Source organism: Thalassophryne amazonica, chromosome 7, assembly GCF_902500255.1.
Source record: "Thalassophryne amazonica chromosome 7, fThaAma1.1, whole genome shotgun sequence".
NCBI classification, from domain to species: Eukaryota; Metazoa; Chordata; class Actinopteri; order Batrachoidiformes; family Batrachoididae; genus Thalassophryne; species Thalassophryne amazonica.
Window position 1 is genome coordinate 98,009,795 of NC_047109.1, and position 26,062 is coordinate 98,035,856.

Genomic DNA, 26,062 nt, shown 5'->3' on the forward strand with positions numbered 1-26,062 from the left:
GTGCAATACATCGTGAACACGACGGCAGCATTGAAGGTCGAGGGTCATGTCTGTTTTGGCCGCCACCGTTCACTGTTGTTTTCGGCGATCTTTTTCGAAACTTTCACCGTTTATTTCCTATTCTTTCATGAAAGTAACGTAACTAAACACAGATGAATGCAATGCCAGACACTCGAAAACAGCAAGAACCGAAGGTAATGACGGTGAACCGCAAGTAGTAGCTACACTATCGCAGGTCCGGAAAAATAACACAGGTGGTAAACGGATGCTAGAATCAAAAATGCTATAACTATAGTGTTATAAACAGCAGCAACAAAAATCAAAGCCTCCCTTACCATTCTGTATTCTGCAGCCTTTCAAAATCCATCGGAATTGGCACGTCTCTTACCGCTACTTCGGCTCCGCCATAAGAACCGTCAGCATTATTTTCACTGTCAGAATGCTCCTGGTTTGAATGTTCATCCGAAAGATACGGCTCGAATCTGTAGGGTCTAATCACTGCTGCGACATCCTCAGGATCTGAGTTAGTCTCGATTTCCTCATAGAAACAATCCACACTTTAAGAGGATTCAGAAAAGTTCTCGATCTTGTCACTGTCCATGCTGAGGCCTATCTGTTCTTGTTGTCAATCGAACAGACAAAGATGGGACTCTACAGTCTGTGACGTCACGGCATCACGTGGCCACTGATGGAATGCTGCCAGCGCGCTTTCCAAGAAACACACTTTTGAGGAGCTGTGCAAACTTTTATTTCTCAGTGATAATGATTAAAACCACTTTCAACTTAATATACTGTATGTATATTTTTGATATTTATATCAGTTTTACCTATTTTTTTTTTTTTTTCAATTTCAATATATTTTCCTTTAAATAGCGCCAAATCACAACAGAGTTGCCTCAAGGCGCTTCACACAGGTAAGGTCTAACCTTGCTAACCCCCCAGAGCAGCAGTGGTAAGGAAAAACTCCCTCTGAGGAAGAAACCTCAAGCAGACCAGACTCAAAGGGGTGACCCTCTGCTTGGGCCATGCTACAAACAAATTACAGAAACAATTCACGGACGAATATACCTAATGCTGTTGGTGCACAGGACCTATGCTGTTGGTCCTGTGCACCAACAGCATTAGGTGTCATCCACTTTAAAGACCTCCAGATGAGAATGTGTTATAATTTTAGTAATTTATTTTATATCTCAAACCACATAATTTGGTTGTAAATGCATTCAGTGAATCAAGTGAGTAGGGAAAAATGGTGGGGTTCTGTAAATTGTGTCTCTGGCATGGCCCAAGCAGAGGGTCACCCCTTTGAGTCTGGTCTCCTTGAGGTTTCTTCCTCAGAGGGAGTTCTTCCTTACCACTGCTGCTCTGGGGGTTAGTAAGGTTAGACCTTACGTGTGTGAAGCACCTTGAGGCAACTCCGTTGTGATTTGGCGCTATATAAATTGAAAATGTCATTTCATTTTGTGTGAAACGTACACATGTAACATTTACTGAAACATTTCAGATGAGGAATAGCAGATGTGAATTTGACCGTGTTCCATTTTTCTGTCAGTTACAGATGGTCAGTACACTGCCGCAGACACCAGCCTCGAATACTTCTGAAAGTACTACAGCGACCACCATTTCAGAAGCTGTAGCAAGTTCCACAAATGAAGTCACAAATCCCTTTTACCAGCCACATGTAAGGTTTTTCTGACATCTCTCTTGCTACATCCACAAACAGAGACATACAAAAACCTACACTCAACAAAAATATAAACGCAACACTTTTGGTTTTGCTCCCATTTTGTATAAGATGAACTTAAAGATCTAACACTTTTCCACGTACACAATATCACCATTCCCCTCAAATATTGTTCACAAACCAGTCTAAATCTGTGATAGTGAGCACTTCTCCTTTGCTGAGATAATTCATCCCACCTCACAGGTGTGCCATACCAAGATGCTGATTAGACACCATGATTAGTGCACAGGTGTGCCTTAGACTGACCACAATAAAAGGCCACTCTGAAAGGTGCAGTTTTGTTTTATTGGGGGGGATACCAGTCAGTATCTGGTGTGACCACCATTTGCCTCATGCAGTGCAACACATCTCCTTCGCATAGAGTTGATCAGGTTGTCAATTGTGGCCTGTGGAATGTTGGTCCACTCCTCTTCAATGGCTGTGCGAAGTTGCTGGATATTAGCTTGGAACTGGTACACGCTGTCGTATACGCCGGTCCAGAGCATCCCAAACATGCTCAATGGGTGACATGTCCGGTGAGTATGCCCGCCATGCAAGAACTGGGACATTTTCAGCTTCCAAGAATTGTGTACAGATCCTTGCAACATGGGGCCGTGCATTATCCTGCTGCAACATGAGGTGATGTTCTTGGATGTATGGCACAACAATGGGCCTCAGGATCTTGTCACGGTATCTCTGTGCATTTAAAATGCACCTGTGTTCTTCGTCCATAACAGACGCCTGCCCATACCATAACCCCACTGCCACCATGGGCCACTCGATCCACAACATTGACATCAGAAAACCATTCACCCACACGACGCCACACACGCTGTCTGCCATCTGCCCTGAACATTGTGAACCGGGATTCATTCATGAAGAGAACACCTCTTCAACGTGCCAAACGCCAGCGAATGTGAGCATTTGCCCACTCAGGTCGGTTACGACGACTAACTGGAGTCAGGTCGAGACCCCGATGAGGACGACGAGCATACAGATGAGCTTCCCTGAGACGGTTTCTGACAGTTTATGCAGAAATTATTTGGTTATGCAAACCGATTGTTTCAGCAGCTGTCTGAGTGGCTGGTCTCAGACGATCTTGGAGGTGAACATGCTGGATGTGGAGGTCCTGGGCTGGTGTGGTTACACATGGTCTGTGGTTATGAGGCTGGTTGGATGTACTGCCAAATTCTCTGAAACGCCTTTGGAGACGGCTTATGGTAGAGAAATGAACATTCAATACACAAGCAACAGCTCTGGTTGACATTCCTGCTGTCAGCATGCCAATTGCACGCTCCCTCAAATCTTGCGACATCTGTGGCATTGTGCTGTGTGATAAAACTGCACCTTTCAGAGTGGCCTTTTATTGTGGGCAGTCTAAGGCACACCTGTGCACTAATCATGGTGTCTAATCAGCATCTTGATATGGCACACCTGTGAGGTGGGATGGATTATCTCAGCAAAGGAGAAGTGCTCACTATCACAGATTTAGACTGGTTTGTGAACAATATTTGAGGGAAATGGTGATATTGTGTATGTGGAAAAAGTTTTAGATCTTTGAGTTCATCTCATACAAAATGGGAGCAAAACCAAAAGTTGCGTTTATATTTTTGTTGAGTGTATATCTGCTGCATGTCTTAGTGTGATTAAGTCATTAATTTACTTTGGCTTCTCCCTTGTTTTCACTCTGGAGCATCACAGCAGATCCCAGGTGGATCTGCATATTAATTTGGCACAAGTTTTACGCCAGATGCCCTTTTTGATGCAGATAATGTTATACCAACAACTCTTATGTCCATCATCCATGTCTCCGTCCCTGCGTTTAACAGCATAAGTACCGACCTCAATCATCTAAAGTATCACCTGATAAATGACAGAATGGTTGTTCCTATAATGGACTGGAACACAGTGCCTGGATTTTTCAGTATTCTAATGTTTACTTGCAATGGGAACCAGGTATTGTTCTTAATGGGAGCTGAATATTTAAAGTAAATGTAATGCTTTTGTTTGGTCATACATAAAATCCAACCTATACTGATGTGCTAGATTAATCTGTAACATAATCACAATATATGTTAATTCTTCATGAAAATGATTAAATCAAAAGATCAATATTGGAAAAATACATACTACCAAATATGAGTATTGTCCATACCAGTGACATACTGGGCAATGTGGGGGTCAGTGCACTTTCTTCAAAAATATGCCCATTCTCCATGTAATATGGAGTTGTATCAGACCTAAAGCTTGTGGCAAATCAACATGCAGATCCATGTTGGATCTCCTATCATGATCCCAAGCAAAAATGGGAGAAGCCGAAAGTACGTACATACGTTATTTACGTTACTGAAATCGTAACAATCACCTCCACATAAATGGTCCAGTCGTCTTGATTTCTCTTAAAATTATTTCATGTTATTATAGTTGTGATGTAAATAATTAGGCAGAATGTTCTGATGGTTTTACTATGAGATGATGTGCAAGACACTACTAGGGCAATATTATAACACAGTTTCTGATGTTGTGGTGCTCTTAATACTAGAGCAGTACACAATGCCAGTACAATATTCTGTCAACCATTGATGTGTACACACAGATCACATTGCACATTCATTATACTTCCTGCTTACTGCTGCCAAGGCTCATGTACACTCTGCTGGGTTTTTTTTTTATTTTTTATCTTTTTTAATCTTTAAACTGCACTGTTGGAGGCTGATGCAACTGCAGTTCCTTTGTGTATGCACAATTAAAATAAAAATCTTGATTCTGAAGTACTTAACATAAATTTCCATGGCTTGTTGGTATAATAAGTCTGATGTGGCAAATGTATAGCTGTGTATATATACTGGGTAAAATCGGTGTGACATCGCCCATAGGTTTTCTATGGAGAAAATAGATAGCCTGACCGGAAAATCACTAAGGGCCCTTGGGCAAGGTCCTTAATCCCCTAGTTGCTCCTGGTGTGTAGTGAGTACGTTGTATGGCAGCAGCCTCACATCGGGGTGAATGTGAGGCATTATTTGTAAAACGCTTTTGAGTGTCTGATGTAGATGGATAAGCGCTATATAAATGCAGTCCATTTACCATTTAAATGTCTTAAACTAAGAAGTTAGGAAATTAGATAGGAAAAAAGCAGTCTTTTTTTGTATCAGGCTGTAAACATGCTTATTTCTGCTCTCAAGTTGGGAGTTTTAACATTGTCCTGTGGGAATGTGCTGTTTTGGAGCCAGTGTCAAGAGGTCAGTCGAGTAACTGCAGTTTTTTTCTTCTTCCAGTAGCTCTTTGTTTGAGACTGTCGAAGCTTCTTACTTAAATGGCTTCTTCACACAAAATATGTTACTGAGCTGACTACTTGGGCAGCTTATAGTGTCTGATTATAGTATAATACCCTGCTTTTTCTGTTTTTAAATGTCAAGGGCATCAAGTTTACACTGTGAACTAAATGTTATATAAATGTTATTGTTGTGTTTTTATAGCCCATAGTGGAACCAGTTGTCACATCGCAACATCGTGTGTGTGTGTGTGTGTGTGTGTGTGTGTGTGTGTGTGTGTGTGTGTGTGTGTGTGTGTGTGTGTGTGTGTGTGTGTGTGTGTGTGTGTGTGTGTGTGTGTGTGTTGTTAAAGTACAATGAGAGTACACATTGAGTGATGACATATGTTTTGTTTTACTAATTCTGGGTCACTGAAAATATAAATGATATTTCAGTGTTTATTGGCTCGAGATTTCAAAATACTCTGCTGGGTCAGTGTACATGATCCTTAAGTTTGTAATGGCAGATGTTATAAATATAACGCTTTTTAATCATAAACTTAGGTCTTTACACAATATTTCACCTGTCCTCTTGATGTAATACTTTAAAAATGAACAAAAATGTTATATTAACAAAAACAAATTCTGAAACAAAGGGCAAACTTGATAAAAGTATATAGGCTTGTCTTTGAGTGTATGTCATAAAACCTAAAAATTTAAATATCTTGGAAATGGGAGCAGTCAGCAGTTTTTTCATATTTTATTACCGAACACCAAAATCAAAAACGGAAGGCACATTTTATTTCAAACAACCATAATTCAATTAATTTATCACATCCAAATCTATCTGTTGACCAGATCATAGTACATTTAGATCAGTTCAGGCATCCTTGTATAGATGTAGGAATATCTTTTACTTTAAAATCATTTTTTATTGTTACACCTTGATGCATGTTGAAACCTAATTAACTCATTGAGTGCCAGCCATTTTCAAAGTTCAGAACATCCCAGTGCCAGGATGTTTCAGCATTTGAGTGTTTTTTCAAGACCCATAGAAAATTTGAGTTCTATGTCCATGTCAACAACAAACATACCAAAAGAAACTTCAGACTTTCCTTTATCATCAGAAAAAAAACATTTGTTTGTACCTCTTTCCATTCTTTAGTAATTTTCTGCAGAACATGGGTGTGTATCACTAAAAATGCTGATTTCTGACAAAAAACTGAGAAAATTGGCTTTTTGTGACAAGCAACATTTTAAGGAGAAAATGTCTTTGATTATAATTGTTTTTGCTTCAGTGACATCTCAAACATTATGAAAAGTGATCCTATTGTATAATGCACCAAAAAAAAAAAAAACATCAGGGGAGGGACTCCGCCTGTCTCTTCTCTCGGCGGCACATCTTTCCCTCTGGCTCCCGCGTATCGGACCTTTTTATTTTTTTCAAAAACCTGATGGATTTGAATCATGTGTGCTTGCATGAGCCTGTCGATTGCGTCATTTGCTTGTAAGCAGCCTTTGTGTGAGGTGTGTGTCGTGCGCTCTGCGTTTTTTTCATTCCAAGGAAAAAGACGGAATGACTGGAGCAGCGCGACTGCCTCACAGTTTGACAGACAGCCAGGTGGAAACCAGTCATATTAGGAGTGGTACAACCGTAAAACGTCCGCACAACGGTGGAGAGCGAGCCGCGCTCCGGTCCACCCTCACACTGCTACCACCCACAGAATGGGTTCCCTTGTGATTACAACTCTATTTTTGTTTACACAAGCTAGATCAGCTGATTACCCCGCCCCCCCATAAAAAAAATGTAATTGGCGTGATAACGCGTCTTTGGCGCTGAGCGTTACTATCTGAAAAGACGCGTTTAAGCGTCAGTGGCACTCAATGAGTTAAGAGCAGAACATTTATGCTTTTAAACCTGAACTTGGATTATAATGCAACTTCTGTGAGGATGATTGCTGTTGCGAGCAGTTCATGCTGCTCCTCCTTTATATTTTAGTCCACAGATTGAAGAAATGTGTTTTCTGAATATTTGTTCCTCTCTTACTTTGTCCCGTGCTTCATCCAAACCTTGAGTCATTACATCCAGCAAAGACAGAGGTGGAGACAGTGGACCATGTAATTATGAAGAAACTGATGCAGGACTTTTCAAATTGAACCTATAACTCTAAATGACTGAAGCAGAATAAAAATCTATTTTTAATGATAAAATAAAATGCTATGCAAACATTTTTGACACCCAAAATTTTGGTGCAACTGTTTGATTATTCCCACCCCAGGTCGACAAACTCATTTAAATTGTCCAAATGTTCCAATTCTGAATTTTATTTATTAAAATGTTTTAATCAAGTTTTATTTTATTTTTTGGATGCTTTTGTCACTGACACCATCGCTTGCTGAATAGGAACATTTCACTTGCAACTGTTAATACAGGCTGTGACCTCTTGAGGCTTGTGGAATCAAACAAAGTTGAAGCTAACAGTTGTGCTGCTGTTTTGTTTGTTGTGGAATTGAAATTTTCTTTTTCTTTTTTTTTTTTCCCCCAAATACTGCAGCCAAACGTCTGGTCACTTCACCCAGCAGAGACAAAGGTTGAGACAGTGGACAAGGTAAGTTTGGTTAAACATTTAACACCACTAGTCAAAATCTGTCTTTATTACAGAATGGAATCGTAATTTTTGAAAAAGTGAAGGTTTGGTAAAAATGTAGCATTTGATTCTTCGCACCACAATCGACACAAAATCATATTTGGACTTTCCAGACATTTATTCCAGCAAATATCAAACGTGATAAAAGTGCATCAAGTTTACACTCTGATGAACTAAATGTTATATATATTGCGTTTTTGCAGCCCATAGTGGAACCAGTTGTCACATCGCAGCTTCCTGCAGAGACAAAGGTGCAAACCATTGACCACGTGAGTTTGAAGAAATTGACACTGTGTGTAAATAATCACAGCTGATGGTTTTGCTAAATACTGTAAGGATGTGTTGATTTTGTTAACTGTTAAGGGCCTTTCACATTGAACGCGTCAGAAGCGTTAAAAATCGGTCTAAAAAGCATTATTTTCAATGGGACGCGTTGCTTTTTAGAGGCGTCAGAAGCGTTGCGTCAAAAGCCGAGCTAAAGCGACGCTTCTGACGGGAGCGCGTATTGCCGCTTGTCGGCAGGCTGACGCGGTCAAAGTTCAATCCAATCCAACTTTCGACGCGCTGAGCTATGACGTAGCTTCGCTCTGTCCAATAGGAACAACGCGTCGGGCCAAAACGGAAGACTAGTGGCAGAAACCACTGATCTGTACAAAACAGAAATGTGTCACAGGACTGTTCATTTATAGAGCAGTTTTCTGAATAAAAATCTTTGGAAATGTTTTTTGTTGTTGTTTGTTACCTCAAAATTCTGATTACTGTTAAAAAAAAAAAAAAAAAGGTTTAGAACACTTGTAATTAAAATATCTAAATAAATCAATAAATGGTTCTTTAGAAACCTTTCATCTGTAAATTAAAACCACCTGTTATTTCAGATTAGATAATTTCTTGTTTAACATAAGGAACCTGTCATTTTTAGACGAATCAAATAACATGGAAATTTGTACAGTTTTAAGTCTGGTAGATTATTTATATCTCTTTTCAACCAGAAAAACAGACACCGTAAATAAATACAAATGTTTATTATAAATACAGCAGGAAATAATTTAACAATGACTGCAGTGTGATTGTAAAGTAGGATTTCTGTGACATAAACCTCATGATGAATTTTATATATATATATATATATATATATATATATATATATATATATATATATATATATATATATGTCATTTAAACTTGTAATTTTGTCAAAATATGTAATTGCCTTTAATGTTGTTATCAGGACAGTCATTTCTAAAATATGAATTTGAGCGCAATAAGTGGAGAGCTTTGACCTGTGCAAATGTCTTTTGACTTTGATTCGTGGACATTTTTAACCCCTTAACGCCTATCGTCGCATATATGCTACAGTATTTGACTCAAATATGCAACATATCAAATTGACCAGTATGCCTGTTATCGCAAATTTGCAACATACCATTATTATAACATTATAACATAAAGTCATTACCAAAATACCAAAATTACTATTTAGTTTTTTGTGCAAAAGTGAAATTAATAATCTCAACATTATTTACCATCTACTTAAAGGCAAAAACACACACAAAACATTTTTTATATACAGCTATATAAATTGAGGCGTTAAGGGGTTAATGCTCCATTCGTTTACTGTTAAAATATAAAATGAAACAGCTTTTTAAAAATAATAAAATAGTTGCTGTTGAAAGCCTTTTATTTAGAAGCAGGTGATGTTATGCTGAATTCTTGGGACCAGATGAAGGTCTCTTCTGCAGCTTTGAACTCTGGTGATGTTGCTGAAGAGCAGAGATGTTTTCTTTTGACTGGACTTCATGGTGTTCAGCTCATCAATGAAAGTTTGGTTGTCTGCACAGCAAATGTTCCTGATTGGGACAAATACAAACATTTCTTATAAAAAACATTAAACAGTGTATATATATATATATATATATATATATATATATATAGATATAGATATATATATATAGATATATATGGATGGGGGGAAAAAACGCCCGAAAAAAAAAGTTATTTAAAGTTGAGCTTTTGTGGTCTCTGAAAAAAGCTGTAGCTTTATTTGGTAAAAATAAAAATAAAAAGACTGAACATTTACAAATTAAAGCGTTCACTCAGATCAACTGTGCTAAAAGGCTAAGCTAACGTTAGCCGATCATTAAACCTTCATAGCAGCAGATTTATTTTTATATTATTCTCACCTCAATAAAGCTGCAGAACTAAACTCCGTTGGGCAAACTGGGACTTCGCATATATCCAAAAAGTGGGAGATTTCGGACTGAGTGGGTTTGCTCCATCACCCCAGCTGCCTGCCTCAGTCTGCCCAGTGATGATGCCTGAAGGCTGGCTTCTCCGTGTGGGTCGGCCCGCTGTCGCAGTTCGATCGATATCCCACCAAGTCGTCAGTCCTCCCTCGGTCCGCGTCACTCTGAAAAGTAGCTGAAAAAAGCTTCTCCCAGCGGGGTGATGGGAGAATCGTTCTACTGCTGTTTTTTAATGTTTTTTTGTGGTTCAGGCGATGCAAATTCAAGATGGTGATAGCTGAACTTTTTTCAGATTGTGGAAACAGCCAGAGTGTGACATAGCAATCTCTGCCCCCTTCCGGCTTCCGAAGCGTCAGGCGCGTTAAAGTGTTGGTAGGTGTTATGGAGCGTTCAATGTGAAAGGCCCATTACACTGCTCCTCTGTGTGTGTGTGTTCTTAAAGTACAATGAGCAATGAAATACATTTTGCAAATTGTCTTGTTTTTTAATGTTAATTTGTTTAATTAATTGTTGCACCTCCATGCACGTTGAAACCTAATTAAGAGCTCTTGTGATGTCTGCTGCTTTTAAGTCTCACTTTGGATTATAATGCAGCTACTGTCTGTCTGTATTTCTTTATTCACAAGCCTTTAAAACAAAAAAGCAGTACTATAAAAATAAAACAAGTAAAAACAAAATATAATAATAAGAAGAATAACATAAAAGCACCATGCCTTTACCCTGTACATAGATGGGTAATAATAGCAGTAATAATAGCAGTACATTCTTGCAAACTGAGCATATTATCTTGACAGCTGTCTCTCGTAATATACAGCTCTTTAATATGTTGAGAGAGTATAAAAACATCCTCTTCAAAATTTTGTTGCCAAAAGGCAGAAACATTATTAATATCACATTCAAATTTAAAAGAGAGTTACCTCATATTAGCACTAATTATAGTATGGGAACCTTTTTGAAACACTCATCACTCACTCATCTTCAACCGTTTTTCTGGGTTCGGGTTGGGGGGACAGAGAGAGAGAGAGAGAGAGAGATTTTTATCAGTCGGACCTGTGGCCCGGAGGACCGACGCCCAGCTGCTAACAGACGGTGGCAGCAGCAGAGAAACGAGTCACTTGGAAGAAAAGCGCTTAATCAGTGAAGTTCCACAAAAACCACACATGAAGGATATTTGTTTTTTTTTTTGTTTTTTTTCCCTTTTTTCTTTCCTTTTTTACATGAGAGGCCGTAACTTCAGCTTGTCGGTGAGCCCACGTGACACCGGTAACACCGTGCGCATTTGAAGGAAGGAGTCACGTTTCACATAACGGAGGACATTATCTTTAACGTCAGTTGATGAAGTGTCACATATTAATGATTCAGTCCGGGTCTGAGGGTTGGCTGCCCCTCGGAAAAGCCATGTTAATGAGGAACAAGTAAAAACTCCAGTGGGACACAGTGGGCGAGCCTCGTTTATTGGTCGCACCCAAGTCCTGGTTAGTGACTTTAATCGACAAAAAAGGTGAGTCGCGATTGATATCTTTAAATGGCTTTGATGACGTTTACCTGCGGTGCGCTACGTTTGTTTTATGAGTGAGAGCATTTTACCGATTAAATGTGAATAAGCCAGTTTCAAGTTTCTCAGTGCACATGCAAAATTTGACTTGCTCTTTTAAAGAGCACCCCCAGACCCCCATAATCAATACTGTGTTTTTATTTCACAGTTTGAAGTGACTTTTGTTTCAGAGGGTTTCATACCCAAAATTCACCAGAATACACAAAATTTGACTTGCTCTTTAAAAAATGTTCTGGGGGAAGCACCCCCAGACCACCCAGAATCAAGACCCCCTCCCACCACCACCCTTTTATGTACCTTTATGTTCAGGTTTTGCATGCTTTTTATGCTTTGTCTCTCACTCTCCTTAGAGGCTATTTAGAATAGATTTGTATACTGTATAATATGTTCATTGTATTTATTGAGGAAAAAACAGTGTGTGCCCCCACTACGCCACATTTTAGGGAATTGCTGGCATTGATTTTTGCCAGGAAAAAATTTCAGTCAAATGAAAATTTATTGCTTTAACCCATGCCATAGGTGAGAGTAGGAACAAAGATTGCCCAGATTTTTGAAACAACTCATTCCTAATATTGGAATTTGCATTTTTGGTGTTCCGGTGATATCACCACACCGAATGGCAGCCTAAACTAGCCAAATAAGAGGTTTTCGACAAATGCTAGAAAGTGTTGACGAGGCGAAGATCATGAAAAACAAAAGAACGTTCCAACACATCACTAGTATTTTGTTGCACCACCTCTGGCTTTTATAACAGCTTGCAGTCTCTGAGGCATGGACTTAATGAGTGACAAACAGTACTCTTCATCAATCTGGCTCCAACTTTCTCTGATTGCTGTTGCCAGATCAGCTTTGCAGGTTGGAGCCTTGTCGTGGACCATTTTCTTCAACTTCCACCAAAGATTTTCAGTTGGATTAAGATCCGGACTATTTGCAGGCCATGACATTGACCCCATGTGTCTTTTTTCAAGGAATGTTTTCACAGTTTTTGCTCTATGGCAAGATGCATTATCATCTTGAAAAATGATTTCATCATCCCCAAACATCCTTTCAATTGATGGGATAAGAAAAGTGTCCAAAATATCAACGTAAACTTGTGCATTTATTGATGATGTAATGACAGCCATCTCCCCAGTGCCTTTACCTGACATGCAGCCCCATATCATCAATGACTGTGGAAATTTACATGTTCTCTTCAGGCAGTCATCTTTATAAATCTCATTGGAACGGCACCAAACAAAAGTTCCAGCATCATCACCTTGCCCAATGCAGATTCGAGATTCATCACTGAATATGACTTTCATCCACAGTCCACGATTGCTTTTCCTTACCCATTCTAACCTTGTTTTTTTTCTGTTTAGGTATTAATGATGGCTTTCGTTTAGCTTTTCTGTATGTAAATCCCATTTCCTTTAGGCGGTTTCTTGCAGTTCGGTCACAGACGTTGACTCCAGTTTCCTCCCATTCGTTCCTCATTTGTTTTGTTGTGCATTTTCGATTTTTGAGACATATTGCTTTAAGTTTTCTGTCTTGACGCTTTGATGTCTTTTTTGGTATACCAGTATGTTTGCCTTTAACAACCTTCCCATGTTGTTTGTATTTGGACCAGAGTTTAGACACAGCTGACTGTGAACAACCAACATCTTTTGCAACATTGCGTGATGATTTACCCTCGTTTAAGAGTTTGATAATCCTCTCCTTTGTTTCAATTGACATCTCTCGTGTTGGAGCCACGATTCATGTCAGTCCACTTGGTGCAACAGCTCTCCAAGGTGTGATCACTCCTTTTTAGATGCAGACTAACGAGCAGATCTGATTTGATGCAGGTGTTAGTTTTGGGGATGAAAATTTACAGGGTGATTCCATAATTTATTCCTCAGAACTGAGTGAGTCCATATTTTTTTCCCTCTGCTTGGTCTAAAAAAGTAACCGTTACTGACTGCCACAATTTTTTTTCTTGATTTCTTATAGTGTTTCTTAAAGTCAGAAAGTTGCCATTTGAACTGACTTTAGTTTTGTTTCATGTCTGTGATCTGCTTTTTTTTCTACAAAATTAAACAACTGAATGAACATCCTCTGAGGCCGGTGATTCCATAATTTTTGCCAGGGGTTGTAGGATATGAACATTTTCTGCTTTTAAAAAGACCTTGCATACTTATACAAATTTGAACCAGACTTGTTGGCCACTTCATCAGCCATTTTATCACACTTGATCTCAGCCTCCTTCATAACAACCATCTTATAAGCCCTGAGATACTGTGCTCTAGTCTTTCTCCTGAGATCAGCAATCACACCTTGTCTAGGGTGACCATTATCAACCCACATGTTATGCCAGATCAGTAAAGCTTCAAAATCCTTTTTAACATATTCATTCCAACCTGGTACCAGTTTTACATGCTTTTTGCATTTGCGGGTTGGAATACACTTACTACTTGCTTGTAACAGAACATCAACAATGTTGTGATACACTGTGATGATCTCAGTACTTTGTAAATCACAAAGCTTATTATCACATAAAACAACATTATTAGGTAAATGCAGAGAATCTAACAAAAATTCTAGCTCTTTCTGGTAAGTGTTTGCATTGTTAACAACTGAGTGATAACCAACATCAAATTGCAATGCAGATAAAAGTGATTTCCACTGCTGCTCGCTCTCCCCTCAAACTCCTGGTCACAGGCTGGCTGCCAGACACAGGACATGTCCACATCAAATCAAATCAATTTTATTTATATAGCGCCAAATCACAACAAACAGTTGCCCCAAGGCGCTTTATATTGTAAGGCAAGGCCATACAATAATTACGGAAAAACCCCAACGGTCAAAACGACCCCCTGTGAGCAAGCACTTGGGGTTGAGGGAGAGAACCTTGTTTACAATGGGGTACTCAGGTCAAAGCAGTTTCAGTCTTTTGTTCATGGTAATGAGTCATTCACGTCATCAGGAGAGTCGTCAAGGGAGCCATCAGGAGAGGCTTCTGTCCCATCATTAGGTGGGACAGCTGCCCTGTCATTAGGAGGGTGCTAACTAGAGCACAATAGGTGCTAATTAGAGCTATTGTTTAGTCACTAGCCTATAGCAGTCAGCCTCTCGGTAGGAAGGGTCTGGTTAGGTTTAAAACTCCAGCTTTTGTGGCTTCTGTTTATTCTTCTCTACAAGAGTCAAGACAGAAGTCAGGCTACCAGAGCAAGAATTTTAGCTGAGGAAGCTTCTGCGATTTGAAGCAAAACGTCCTCGCGTCAAGCAACCCAGTCCAGTCGAAGATTCAAGCTTCTCTACTATGGAAACCACCTGGACAACTGAGAGCCTACACAGAAACATTGAGTACCATCGAGAATAAATTCAAGTGGGTCTGGTGTGAGGAGAGGTACCAAAACTAATTTATTTATTTAACTATTTTTTCAGTGTATACACATAAAACTAACACCTCTGGAAAGTCTTTTCCAATTGCACATCTTACTATATCATGTATTGTTCATGATGGCGCAAGTAGCAATCTTCTCCATGAATTTGTTCTCAGTTGATATGCTGAGTTATTTCACAAAAATCTATCAAAATCTGGATGAGTTTACTTAAAACTCTACATGCAAAATAGTGTTTATTTATGTTTTGACCTAGCATGCAAAATATGCATTTTATGACTTCTCCTGTTATATGGCATGGAATATTAAAAAATGATAAACATTTAACATGCTTGGAGGAGTCAAATATTAATGTGAAAAACCTTTGTTGTTTTGCACAACATGTAAATTGCACATAGGTCAGAAATGGTGACTTCAATATTGGGTGAAAAAATCTGTTATTCCCTTTCTCCTTAAAGTAGACCTGCATTGAAATAAATGCAGTCAGATCTCTGGACCAAAAAATGACTTATATTTACACATAAGAGCCTTCTGAATGTAGTAAAGTAAATCTGAAAGCCCAGATCTGTCATTCAACAGAGAAATCTTCATTTAAAAATGACAAATTTACAGCTAAAATTTAGCCCTCCGCAAAACTGTCATCACATCCGGGACGCTGCCGAGACGTCAGGGAAAAGACCCTCTCCCAGCATGCATTGCGCGCGCCAACTGTAATTTGTGGATTTACGCCAGTTTGCATCTGCACCTTTTTCTTGTCTTATACGGAAGGATCTACTTTTTTTAAAACTTCATATTGTCTTGCGGCACGTTTGGTGAGTACACATTTCTTTTATTTGTGCTTGAAAATTATTTTGGGGACTTTTTCATACGCCCCTTTGATTGAGTGGTATCGCATTGAAAATCTACTGTCTTTCGCCTCCGGTACCGTCATGGGGTACGGAGGCGGGACCCGCAAAGAATTCAAGTCATTAAAAAGATATAAACCTCTCTCAGCGGCCACGGAGCTCTGCGGCTCCGATTACCGAGACGTGTCGCGCTGCGGAAAGTCTGTCCTTGCAGCACCAGGTGTTACTGGCCGCTCCGTATCAAAACAGGGAGCGTATTCTCTGGACTTGTGCCAAGTTGGCTGCACCTCCATTCACTACACAGAGAGGTGATGCCGGCTGCACAGCAGACACGGGGGAGGTGTGAGTGGCCCGCTTCGGCGGTTACCGAGCTCAACTCGGTAAGCGCAGCGGAGGCAGAGAGAGAGGCGTAGGGGAAGAACGGCGCCCGCTGTCGATGTCGCCGCTGATCTGAGCATGCAGAGCTGTATCTCACATTCATTGCAGCTTACTTTTCGATGCTGAAACCAGGATGTGTATAACAGTAACATTACTAACAGATAAAATCAATTTCAATGCGGGATCGGACTGAAGGCGGGAGCGCTCCGTCTTCTGCCGAACGTCACTGCAATGACCCGGATGTACAAACAGTTTTCACTGAGGGCCAAATTTTAGCTGCAAATTTGTCATTTTTAAACGAAGATTTCCCTGCTGAATTACAAATTTGGGCTTGCAGATTTACTTTGCTGCATTCATAAGGGTCTTATAAATACATATCAGCTATTTCTTTCTGAGATCTGACCACATTTATTTCAATGCAGGTCTACTTTAATAAAGTGAATAAGAATACATTTTAAGCCCAAATCAGTGTTATTCAGAACTGAAAGTGTTATTGGTGACTGTTAATGAGTGGTTGGTGCAGCTATAAAAGTACAACTTGCTGATATCAAATGGTTGGATAGTTCTCAAAATAAAACCATAACAAACCAATACAAATATGTGGTTTTATGAAATGGTAATAATACCATATTGTAATCCATGTGGCAGACTGCATTATAGGTCCGCCAGGGTGCTGAAGGGCGCCACCATTTTGAATGGTCACGATGCAATCTAAAATAGTGTGGGGGAAGCCACCTCATCCGCCACGAGGACCCCTAGAACTGAAGGGTGTGGGGGAAGAATATACAACCCCTGGCAAAAATTATGGAATCACCGGCCTCGGAGGATGTTCATTCAGTTGTTTAATTTTGTAGAAAAAAAGCTGATCACAGACATGACACAAAACTAAAGTCATTTCAAATGGCAACTTTCTGGCTTTAAGAAACACTATAAGAAATCAGGAAAAAAAATTGTGGCAGTCAGTAACGGTTACTTTTTAGACCAAGCAGAGGGAAAAAAATATGGAATCACCCTGTAAATTTTCATCCCCAAAACTAACACCTGCATCAAATCAGATCTGCTTGTTAGTCTGCATCTAAAAAGGAGTGATCACACCTTGGAGAGCTGTTGCACCAAGTGGACTGACATGAATCATGGCTCCAACACGAGAGATGTCAATTGAAACAAAGGAGAGGATTATCAAACTATTAAAAGAGGGTAAATCATCACGCAATGTTGCAAAAGATGTTGGTTGTTCACAGTCAGCTACGTCTAAACTCTGGACCAAATACAAACAACATGGTAAGGTTGTTAAAGGCAAACATACTGGTAGACCAAGGAAGACATCAAAGCGTCAAGACAGAAAACCTAAAGCAATATGTCTCAAAAATCTAAAATGCACAACAAAACAAATGAGGAACGAAGGGGAGGAAACTGGAGTCAACGTCTGTGACCGAACTGTAAGAAACCGCCTAAAGGAAATGGGATTTACATACAGAAAAGCTAAACGAAAGCCATCATTAACACCTAAACAGAAAAAAACAAGGTTACAATGGGCTAAGGAAAAGCAATCGTGGACTGTGGATGACTGGATGAAAGTCATATTCAGTGATGAATCTCGAATCTGCATTGGGCAAGGTGATGATGCTGGAACTTTTGTTTGGTGCCGTTCCAATGAGATTTATAAAGATGACTGCGTGAAGAGAACATGTAAATTTCCACAGTCATTGATGATATGGGGCTGCATGTCAGGTAAAGGCACTGGGGAGATGGCTGTCATTACATCATCAATAAATGCACAAGTTTACATTGATATTTTGGACACTTTTCTTATTCCATCAATTGAAAGGATGTTTGGGGATGATACCATTTTTCAAGATGATAATGCAAAAACTGTGAAAACATTCCTTGCGAAAAGACACACAGGGTCAGTTTCATGGCCTGCAAATAGTCCGGATCTTAATCCAATTGAAAATCTTTGGTGGAAGTTGAAGAAAATGGTCCATGACAAGGCTCCAACCTGCAAAGCTGATCTGGCAACAGCAATCGGAGAAAGTTGGAGCCAGATTGATGAAGAGTACTGTTTGTCACTCATTAAGTCCATGCCTCAGAGACTGCAAGCTGTTATAAAATCCAGAGGTGGTGCAACAAAATACTAGTGATGTGTTGGAGCGTTCTTTTCTTTTTCATGATTCCATAATTTATTCCTCAGAATTGAGTGATTCCATATTTTTTCCCTCTGCTTAGTCTAAAAAAGTAACCGTTACTGACTGCCACAATTTTTTTTCCTGATGTCTTATAGTGTTTCTTAAAGCCAGAAAGTTGCCATTTGAAATGACTTTAGTTTTGTGTCATGTCTGTGATCTGCTTTTTTTTCTACAAAATTAAACAAATGAATGAACATCCTCCGAGGCAGGTGATTCCATAATTTTTGCCAGGGGTTGTATATACAACCCCTGGCAAAAATTATGGAATTATGGAATCACACCTTTTGCAACATTGCGTGATGATTTACCCTCGTTTAAGAGTTTGATAATCCTCTCCTTTGTTTCAATTGACATCTCTCGTGTTGGAGCCATGATTCATGTTAGTCCACTTGGTGCAACAGCTCTCCAAGGTGTGATCACTCCTTTTTAGATGCAGACTAACGAGCAGATCTGATTTGATGCAGGTGTTAGTTTTGGGGATGAAAATTTACAGGGTGATTCCATAATTTATTCCTCAGAATTGAATGAGTCCATATTTTTTTCCCTCTGCTTGGTCTAAAAAAAGTAACTTGTTACTGCCACAATTTTTTTTTTCTTGATTTCTTATATTGTTTCTTAAAGCCAGAAAGTTGCCATTTGAACTGACTTTAGTTTTGTGTCATGTCTGTGATCTGCTTTTTTTCTACAAAATTAAACAACTGAATGACCATCCTTTGAGGCTGGTGATTCCATAATTTTTGCCAGGGGTTGTAGGATATGAACATTTTCTGATTTTTAAAAAGATCTTGCATACTTATACAAATTTGACACAGACTTGTTGGCCACTTCAGCCATTTTATCACACTTGATCTCAGCCTCCTTCCTAACAACCATCTTATAAGCCCTGAGATACTGTTCTCTAGTCTTTCTCCTGAGATCAGCAGTCACACTTTGTCTAGGATGACCATTATCAACCTACATGTTATGCCAGATCAGTAAAGCTTCAAAATCCTTTTTAACATATTCATTCCAACCTGGTACCACTTTTACATGCTTTTACTACTTACTACTTGCTTGTAACAGAACATCAACAATGTTGTGATACACTGTGATGATCTCAGTACTTTGTAAATCACAAAGCTTATTATCACATAAAACAACATTATTAGGTAAATGCAGAGAATCTAACAAAAATTCTAGCTCTTTCTGGTAAGTGTTTGCATTGTTAACAACTGAGTGATAACCAACATCAAACTGCAATGCAGATAAAAGTGATTTCCACTGCTGCTCGCTCTCCCCTCAAACTCTCATCATTGTGTTATAAACCAGTCACCATTTGTTTTATTATACATCTGTGTAGTTAATAAAATTATCTTCACGGACAGTTCGTTCGCGCTCATGTGGGGGGGGAAAAAATAGCTTCTGCTCCTGCTGCGGTGCTGCTTGCTCTCCCCTCAAACTCCTGGTCACAGGCTGGCTGCCAGACACAGGACATGTCCACATCAAGTATAAACTCTAGACATCTTCACGTCACTACATATCCAGTCCCTTATTCGTCATCGCAGCGCGACAAGACAAAAAAGTTCAGATTTTTCAACTTGGGGAGGAGGGCGACGCGGCACGAAATCATGCCACAAACACGCCAATTGCTCAAAATCGCTTCATTCACATCCATCGCGTCGTGTTACGTGGCTTGGCACCACAACGTGTCCTTCCATAGGGATTACATGGTAGCCTGTGGCCGCTGTCGCTCGCGTCGCGCCCGGTGTGAACGTGGCATAAATCTTGTAAAAACATAAGACAAGCTGAATCAGCATACTCAGTTATAATTTATAAAAGTCAAATCATCTGACGATGGAAAGTTCTTACTGGCCTTTGTCAGATCTGTCTGACAAAGGCATAATCACAAAGCCTCCATCATTGGATCTTGATGCCGAGCGGAAAACCTTGTCTTTGTCTACAATATCGACAGCTTATAAGACTTAAACTTAGCTTTCACAGTCGAGGTCAGTGTCAACTCAGAGAGAGGATGATTGCTGTTGTTAACTGTTCGTGGTCCTCTTCTTTGTGTTTTCATCCACCGAGTGATGAAATGTGTTTCCTGAATAATTTGTTCCTCTCTTACTTTGTCCCGTGCTGCAGCCAAACTTCAAGTCATTACATCCAGCAAAGACAGAGGTGGAGACAATGGACCATGTAAGTTTGAAGAAACTGATGCAGTACTTTTAAACTGAAAATAAAATTTCTTAATAATCCTGAATTCTTGAAATGGAATAGAAATCAATTTTTGATGATAAATACAGTTCTGCGCAAACAGCAGGAGGATATGGATGGATGGATGAGATTTATTGTCATTGTCATTACAAGTGCAACAACAATGAGATTACGTCCACACTCACATTTCCACAGGCAAACAGCAATTAATCCACAATTATTACTTGTTTACCATAATAATGGCACACATCAGAATTAAGACAACACATATACATTTGACATTGTTTATGTGCACTAAACTTGACAGTCCGTTTTCCAAATTGAGGCGATGTGAGTGTGTGGTAGCCGCTGCAACTGGAGTCGCGCCGCCGCTAGCTAGGCAGAGAGAGAGGCGTAGGGGAAGAACTGCGCCCGCTGTCGATGTCGCCGCTGATCTGAGCATGCAGAGCTGTATCTCACATTCATTGCAGCTTATTTTTGGATGCTGAAACCAGGATGTGTATAACAGTAACATTACTAACATAAAATCAATTTTGAAGGCGGGAGCGCTCCGTCTTCTGCCGAACGTCACTGCAATGACCCGGATGTACAAACAGTTTTCGCTGAGGGCCAAATTTTAGCTGCAAATTTGTCATTTTTAAACGAAGATTTCTCTGCTGAATTACAAATTTGGGCTTGCAGATTTACTTTGCTGCATTCATAAGGGTCTTATAAATACATATCAGCTATTTCTTTCTGAGATCTGACCACATTTATTTCAATGCAGGTCTACTTTAATAAAGTGAATAAGAATACATTTTAAGCCCAAATCAGTTATTCAGAACTGAAAGTGTTATTGGTGACTGTTAATGAGTGGTTGGTGCAGCTATAAAAGTACAACTTGCTGATGTCAAATGGTTAGATAATTCTCAAAATAAAACCATAACAAACCAATACAAATATGTGGTTTTATGAAATGGTAATAATACCATATTGTAATCCATGTGGCAGACTGCATTATAGGTCCGCCAGGGTGCTGAAGGGCGCCACCGTTTTGAATGGTCACGATGCAATCTAAAATAGTGTGGGGGAAGCCACCTCATCCGCCACGAGGACCCCTAGAACTGAAGGGTGTGGGGGAAGAATATATACACAACCCCTGGCAAAAATTATGGAATCACCGGTTTCGGAGGATGTTCATTCAGTTGTTTAATTTTGTAGAAAAAAAGCAGATCACAGATATGACACAAAACTAAAGTCATTTCAAATGGCAACTTTCTGGCTTTAAGAAACACTATAAGAAATCAGGAAGAAAAAAATTGTGGCAGTCAGTAACGGTTACTTTTTTAGACCAAGCAGAGGGAAAAAAATATGGACTCACTCAATTCCGAGGAAAAAATTAAGGAATCATGAAAAACAAAAGAACGCTCCAACACATCACTAGTATTTTGTTGCACCACCTCTGGCTTTTATAACAGCTTGCAGTCTCTGAGGCATGGACTTAATACTCTTCATCAATCTGGCTAACCGTTACTGACTACCACAATTTTTTTTCTTGATTTCTTATAGTGTTTCTTAAAGCCAGAAAGTTGCCATTTGAACTGACTTTAGTTTTGTCATGCCTGTGATCTGCTTTTTTTTTCTACAAAATTAAGCAACTGAATGAACATCCTCTGAGACTTTTGCCAGGGGGTGGGTGGGTGGGTGGGTGTGTGTATATGTATATGTATGTGTATATGTGTGTGTGTATATATGTATAGAGAGAGAGAGAGAGAGACACTTATTGGTCTCACAGTGGAGAAATTGTTTACACCCCAGTTACCTCGGACAGCAATTAGTCCACAATTATTACTTGTTTACTGGAATAATGGCACACGTCAGAATTAAAGACAGCACATACACATTTGACATTGCTTATGTGCACTAAATTTGAAGAAGTCCGTTATCAGAATTGAGGCAAGTGGCCAGTGGCGCCAGCAAAAAAAAAAAAAAATTCTAAGGGTGGCTACTGGGGGCTACGTCAATTTGGTCGAGGCTTTGCCTTAATTATATCAGTAAAGTGCTACTGAATGCACACAGTCTGCTTTCATGCTGTTAAATTGCCATGTTTTTACACTGTCTTGGTTCTAAACATGACATGCACTGCAGATGTATTTCCTTGTGGTGGCACGGACGTCATTTATAGATGATATGTAAGGTACTTGGGGCGGGGCTTTAGAATTGCATGCTTGCTTACCATAGTCTCGAACTGAAATATCGCGGGAGTTGCGTTGCTACTGCAGGACAACAGTGTGCATGTGACCGGGGCGGCGGGAATAAAGAATGGTGCGTGTTTGCGCCTTTCCGAACTGCGGCAACAAAATGTCGAGCAGCGCCCGTGTAACGTTTCACCGGCTGCCGCTGCGTGACAGTGACACGCTCAGGCTGTGGCTGGTCGCCCTGCAGCTTGGCGTGCACACGCCCGTGCACGTACTGCGCGAGAAAGACTTCCGCGTGTGCAGTCAGCATTTCGACAAGGACGACTTCTGCATGTCCAACAAAAACCCTTCCCCCAAGCACGTGTTTTTGAAGAAATGCGCCGTTCCCGGAGCGGGCGGGCCTGCCGTGGACAGCGTGGAGGTAACGTTAGCTCAAAGCTCGCACCCAGACACGACGGCAGCAGGTCTCCCACCCAGTGTTCAGCTGCTGCCTGACTGACTGTTAACACGCCACACTGCAGCCTCCAGCCGTATAACAAAAGGGAAGCGGCCTGTTTGTGTCCCGAGCATCAACTGAAATCCAGAACCTCCTGAACTTTAGTCTTTTGCTTTAGTTATGTATTTTTTCATGAGGATTCAAGTCGTGAAAACAGCGAGGGGATCGGACCAATACGCACTTGCACAATAAGAGCCTGTATTTCAAAATAAAAGCGTGTGAGGTTGTTGCAGACCTGACAGAATTAATCAGTCTGTCAATCCGCTAACATCCCAGACAGCAAATTCAGATCTAGACGTTTTCTGTATGTATGTGACCCCAAACCCAGAATTAACAGAACAGCAGAATTGTCTTAACAATGTCTCACACAGGCCAAAAAAGAAATTTGATCTAATGTGAACACTTGGTACAAATATAAAACTTCAGTTAAGTTACTGGTTAAAAAATTTTTCTGTCAGTATGTATAAAAATTTTAAAAAAAGTATCATAACTAAATAGATTTTCACCAAAAGTCAGCTGTCCTCCTTATATAGTTATAGAGTTTCACCATAAATCTGTATTTTCTGCACTATTACTGTGCTGTTACATTTATTCAAACTTGGTCCCACATTTGTACGGCCAACATTTATCAAAACAAATACAGAATACGATCAGACTGGTAATATAATAGACTTGAATGAATTTGTTAGTCCCAGTCCAGATGATGTGAAGAGTTCACCTGGAGCTATGAATTTTGTTTATACAATCCCGACCATTGGAATCATTATCTCTATCAAGATAGAAAATAGTACCATCCGTTTGTCAAACAGAAACATATATAAACACGTCTGCTGCAACACGAGATATTAGTCTGATCCTTAATTAATTTCATTGTGAAGTTAAAGATAATCAGGAGTGAAAGTAAGAGCTTCACATGCTTGCATCATATTAAATGTATATTAATATTAAAGACTGCTTTTAACCCGCCTGCTGTGCTGCTTTTATGCAGCACTCAAATAAAATAAAACGAAACAGCCACCTAACTACTTGGACACGACACCGGTCCTCCATCTAGTGATTCAATAGATATCTATGTTGAACTCTGATTGTGTGCGCTCCACTCCAGCGGGATCTGAAGGCACAACATTGGAATATGGAGTATATCATAAATAAATTCTCATTCGTGTATATTCTTATATTAGTAGCAGACTATAGGGACTGTCACGCCACACATCAAACTGAGAGAATAAAACATTTCCGTTCTATGAATTTGCTCTTACAGAATATCTCAGTATGGAAAACCTGATGTGAAGAAAAAAAACTGAGGTTAATTAAAAAGCAACAAATTGAGACTTATGATTGAATCACTAAACAAGTGGTGAGATATTTATCATGACAAAGCAGGCAGTAAAATTTTTCAGTACTTTACAGAATACAGATTGACACAAAAAATATAATTTTCTAACCTTTATATTCAGCAACTTGAGTATTTCCCCACATCATTAATATTACATATAATACTCATGAAGGCTCACTCCACAATTCTTTGTCAGTTTGTTGCTGCACCTGAATGCTGCACAAAACATCATTTTCAGATCACTTTAACCTGAAGTTTAAGTCAGTGTATCATCATATTTCTATTTAATGACGCATATTAACGCTAAGCAAGATGGCGGCTGCCTGGCAACAGCTCACAGGCTGTATCAGCCATCTAGTGCAGGGGTGGCCAAGTTCGGTCCTCGAGAGCCACCTTCCTGACACTCTTAGTTGTCTCCCTGCTCCAACACAACTGAATCCAATGAAAGGCTCATTAAAAGTCTGCTAACAAGTCTTTCATTGGATTCAGGTGTGTTGGAGCAGGGAGACAACTAAGAGTGTCAGGAAGGTGGCTCTCGAGGACCGAACTTGGCCACCCCTGATCTAGTGGATTAAATAGAAATTGATGGCACAGATGGAGCGTAATGTAATCATAGTAACTGTACGCTCATACACCTTAAGGTGTCGGTATGAGTAGTGTACTATGAGAAACTGAAGAATGCAGAATTTAGGTGTGCTTTGATTAACTTACCAGAATAAAAATGTAGGGAGCAGTGATTCACGCTCGTCCACATCAGAATCTTGTTGAATGTAATATTTGTTCATCTTACCGCTGACAGCTAGGACATTTATTCTCTTTTAGCTCTGCATCCTGGAGTCCCCTGATTTTTGGCACCAAGTAGATGAGTGGTGAAAACGTAGTCCTCTGTTTTTGTGCCGATGGTCATGTGAACCGCTGCTGCATATTATGTAGTAACGTCTTACCATTAATTATGAATAACTTACAGAATAATAATGAAAGCAGGTACCTAACTGACAGCATGGATGATGTACTGGCTGCAGTAAAATAAGACAGTTTCCAATGAGGTGATGTTCCAGATTGCATTTCAGTGTGGGGACACAATCCCAAGCCCTATTATCATAGTGTTGAATAATGTTTATTAGCTCTAGTACAGTTCATCTACAGAGTTGATTTACACCGCAAGTAGTTGAACCATATGTACTCAGTGTTCAAGGCTAACTTTATTGTCCCAAGGGAAATTTGTCTTGGGCTTGCAATGCTGTGGTTAGAATAGTAAAAACACACACAATCATACAACAACATAATTTACAATTACATCCACAGCACCTTATTCCAAAATGAAGCTGGCTTGTCAAAAATGTGCTTTAGCATAACTCAAGCAACACTGTTTGTGGCGTGCAGGCAGAAAAGGCTTCCTTTGCATTACCCTCTCATCCAGCATCTCCTTGTACACAGTGCGCTGTATAGTTGAACGATACACAGAGACACTGTCTGCGGCAAGATCATGTTGTACATCTGTGGAGCACGTCTGTGGGTTGACTGACTGTTCTCACCATCCTTCGCTTCAGCTTATGTGAGATTTTTCTTGGCCTGCCACTTCGGGCCTTAACTAGTACTGTGCCTGCGGTCTTCCATTTCCTCACTATGTTCCTCACAGTGTAAACTGACAGCTGAAATCTCTTAGATAGCTTTTT

At 39.8% G+C, this 26,062-nt stretch overlaps 1 protein-coding gene across 3 annotated transcripts in view; it reads left to right on the forward strand.

Moving 5' to 3' along the window:
• The window catches only part of LOC117514648 (THAP domain-containing protein 10-like), a 59,489-nt gene that overhangs the window by 22,684 nt on the left and 10,743 nt on the right, over nt 1–26,062 (forward strand). Inside the window, exons 2-5 of one of the 3 annotated variants that reach the window (XM_034175200.1) lie at nt 1,556–1,678; nt 7,526–7,579; nt 7,822–7,887; nt 20,306–20,359. In XM_034175200.1, coding sequence (XP_034031091.1) covers nt 1,556–1,678; nt 7,526–7,579; nt 7,822–7,887; nt 20,306–20,359 — 297 coding nt within the window. Of the gene's footprint in view, nt 1–1,549; nt 1,679–7,525; nt 7,580–7,821; nt 7,888–20,305; nt 20,360–26,062 lie in introns of all 3 variants that reach the window. The other 2 variants (XM_034175199.1, XM_034175201.1) reach the window with 2 other exon arrangements.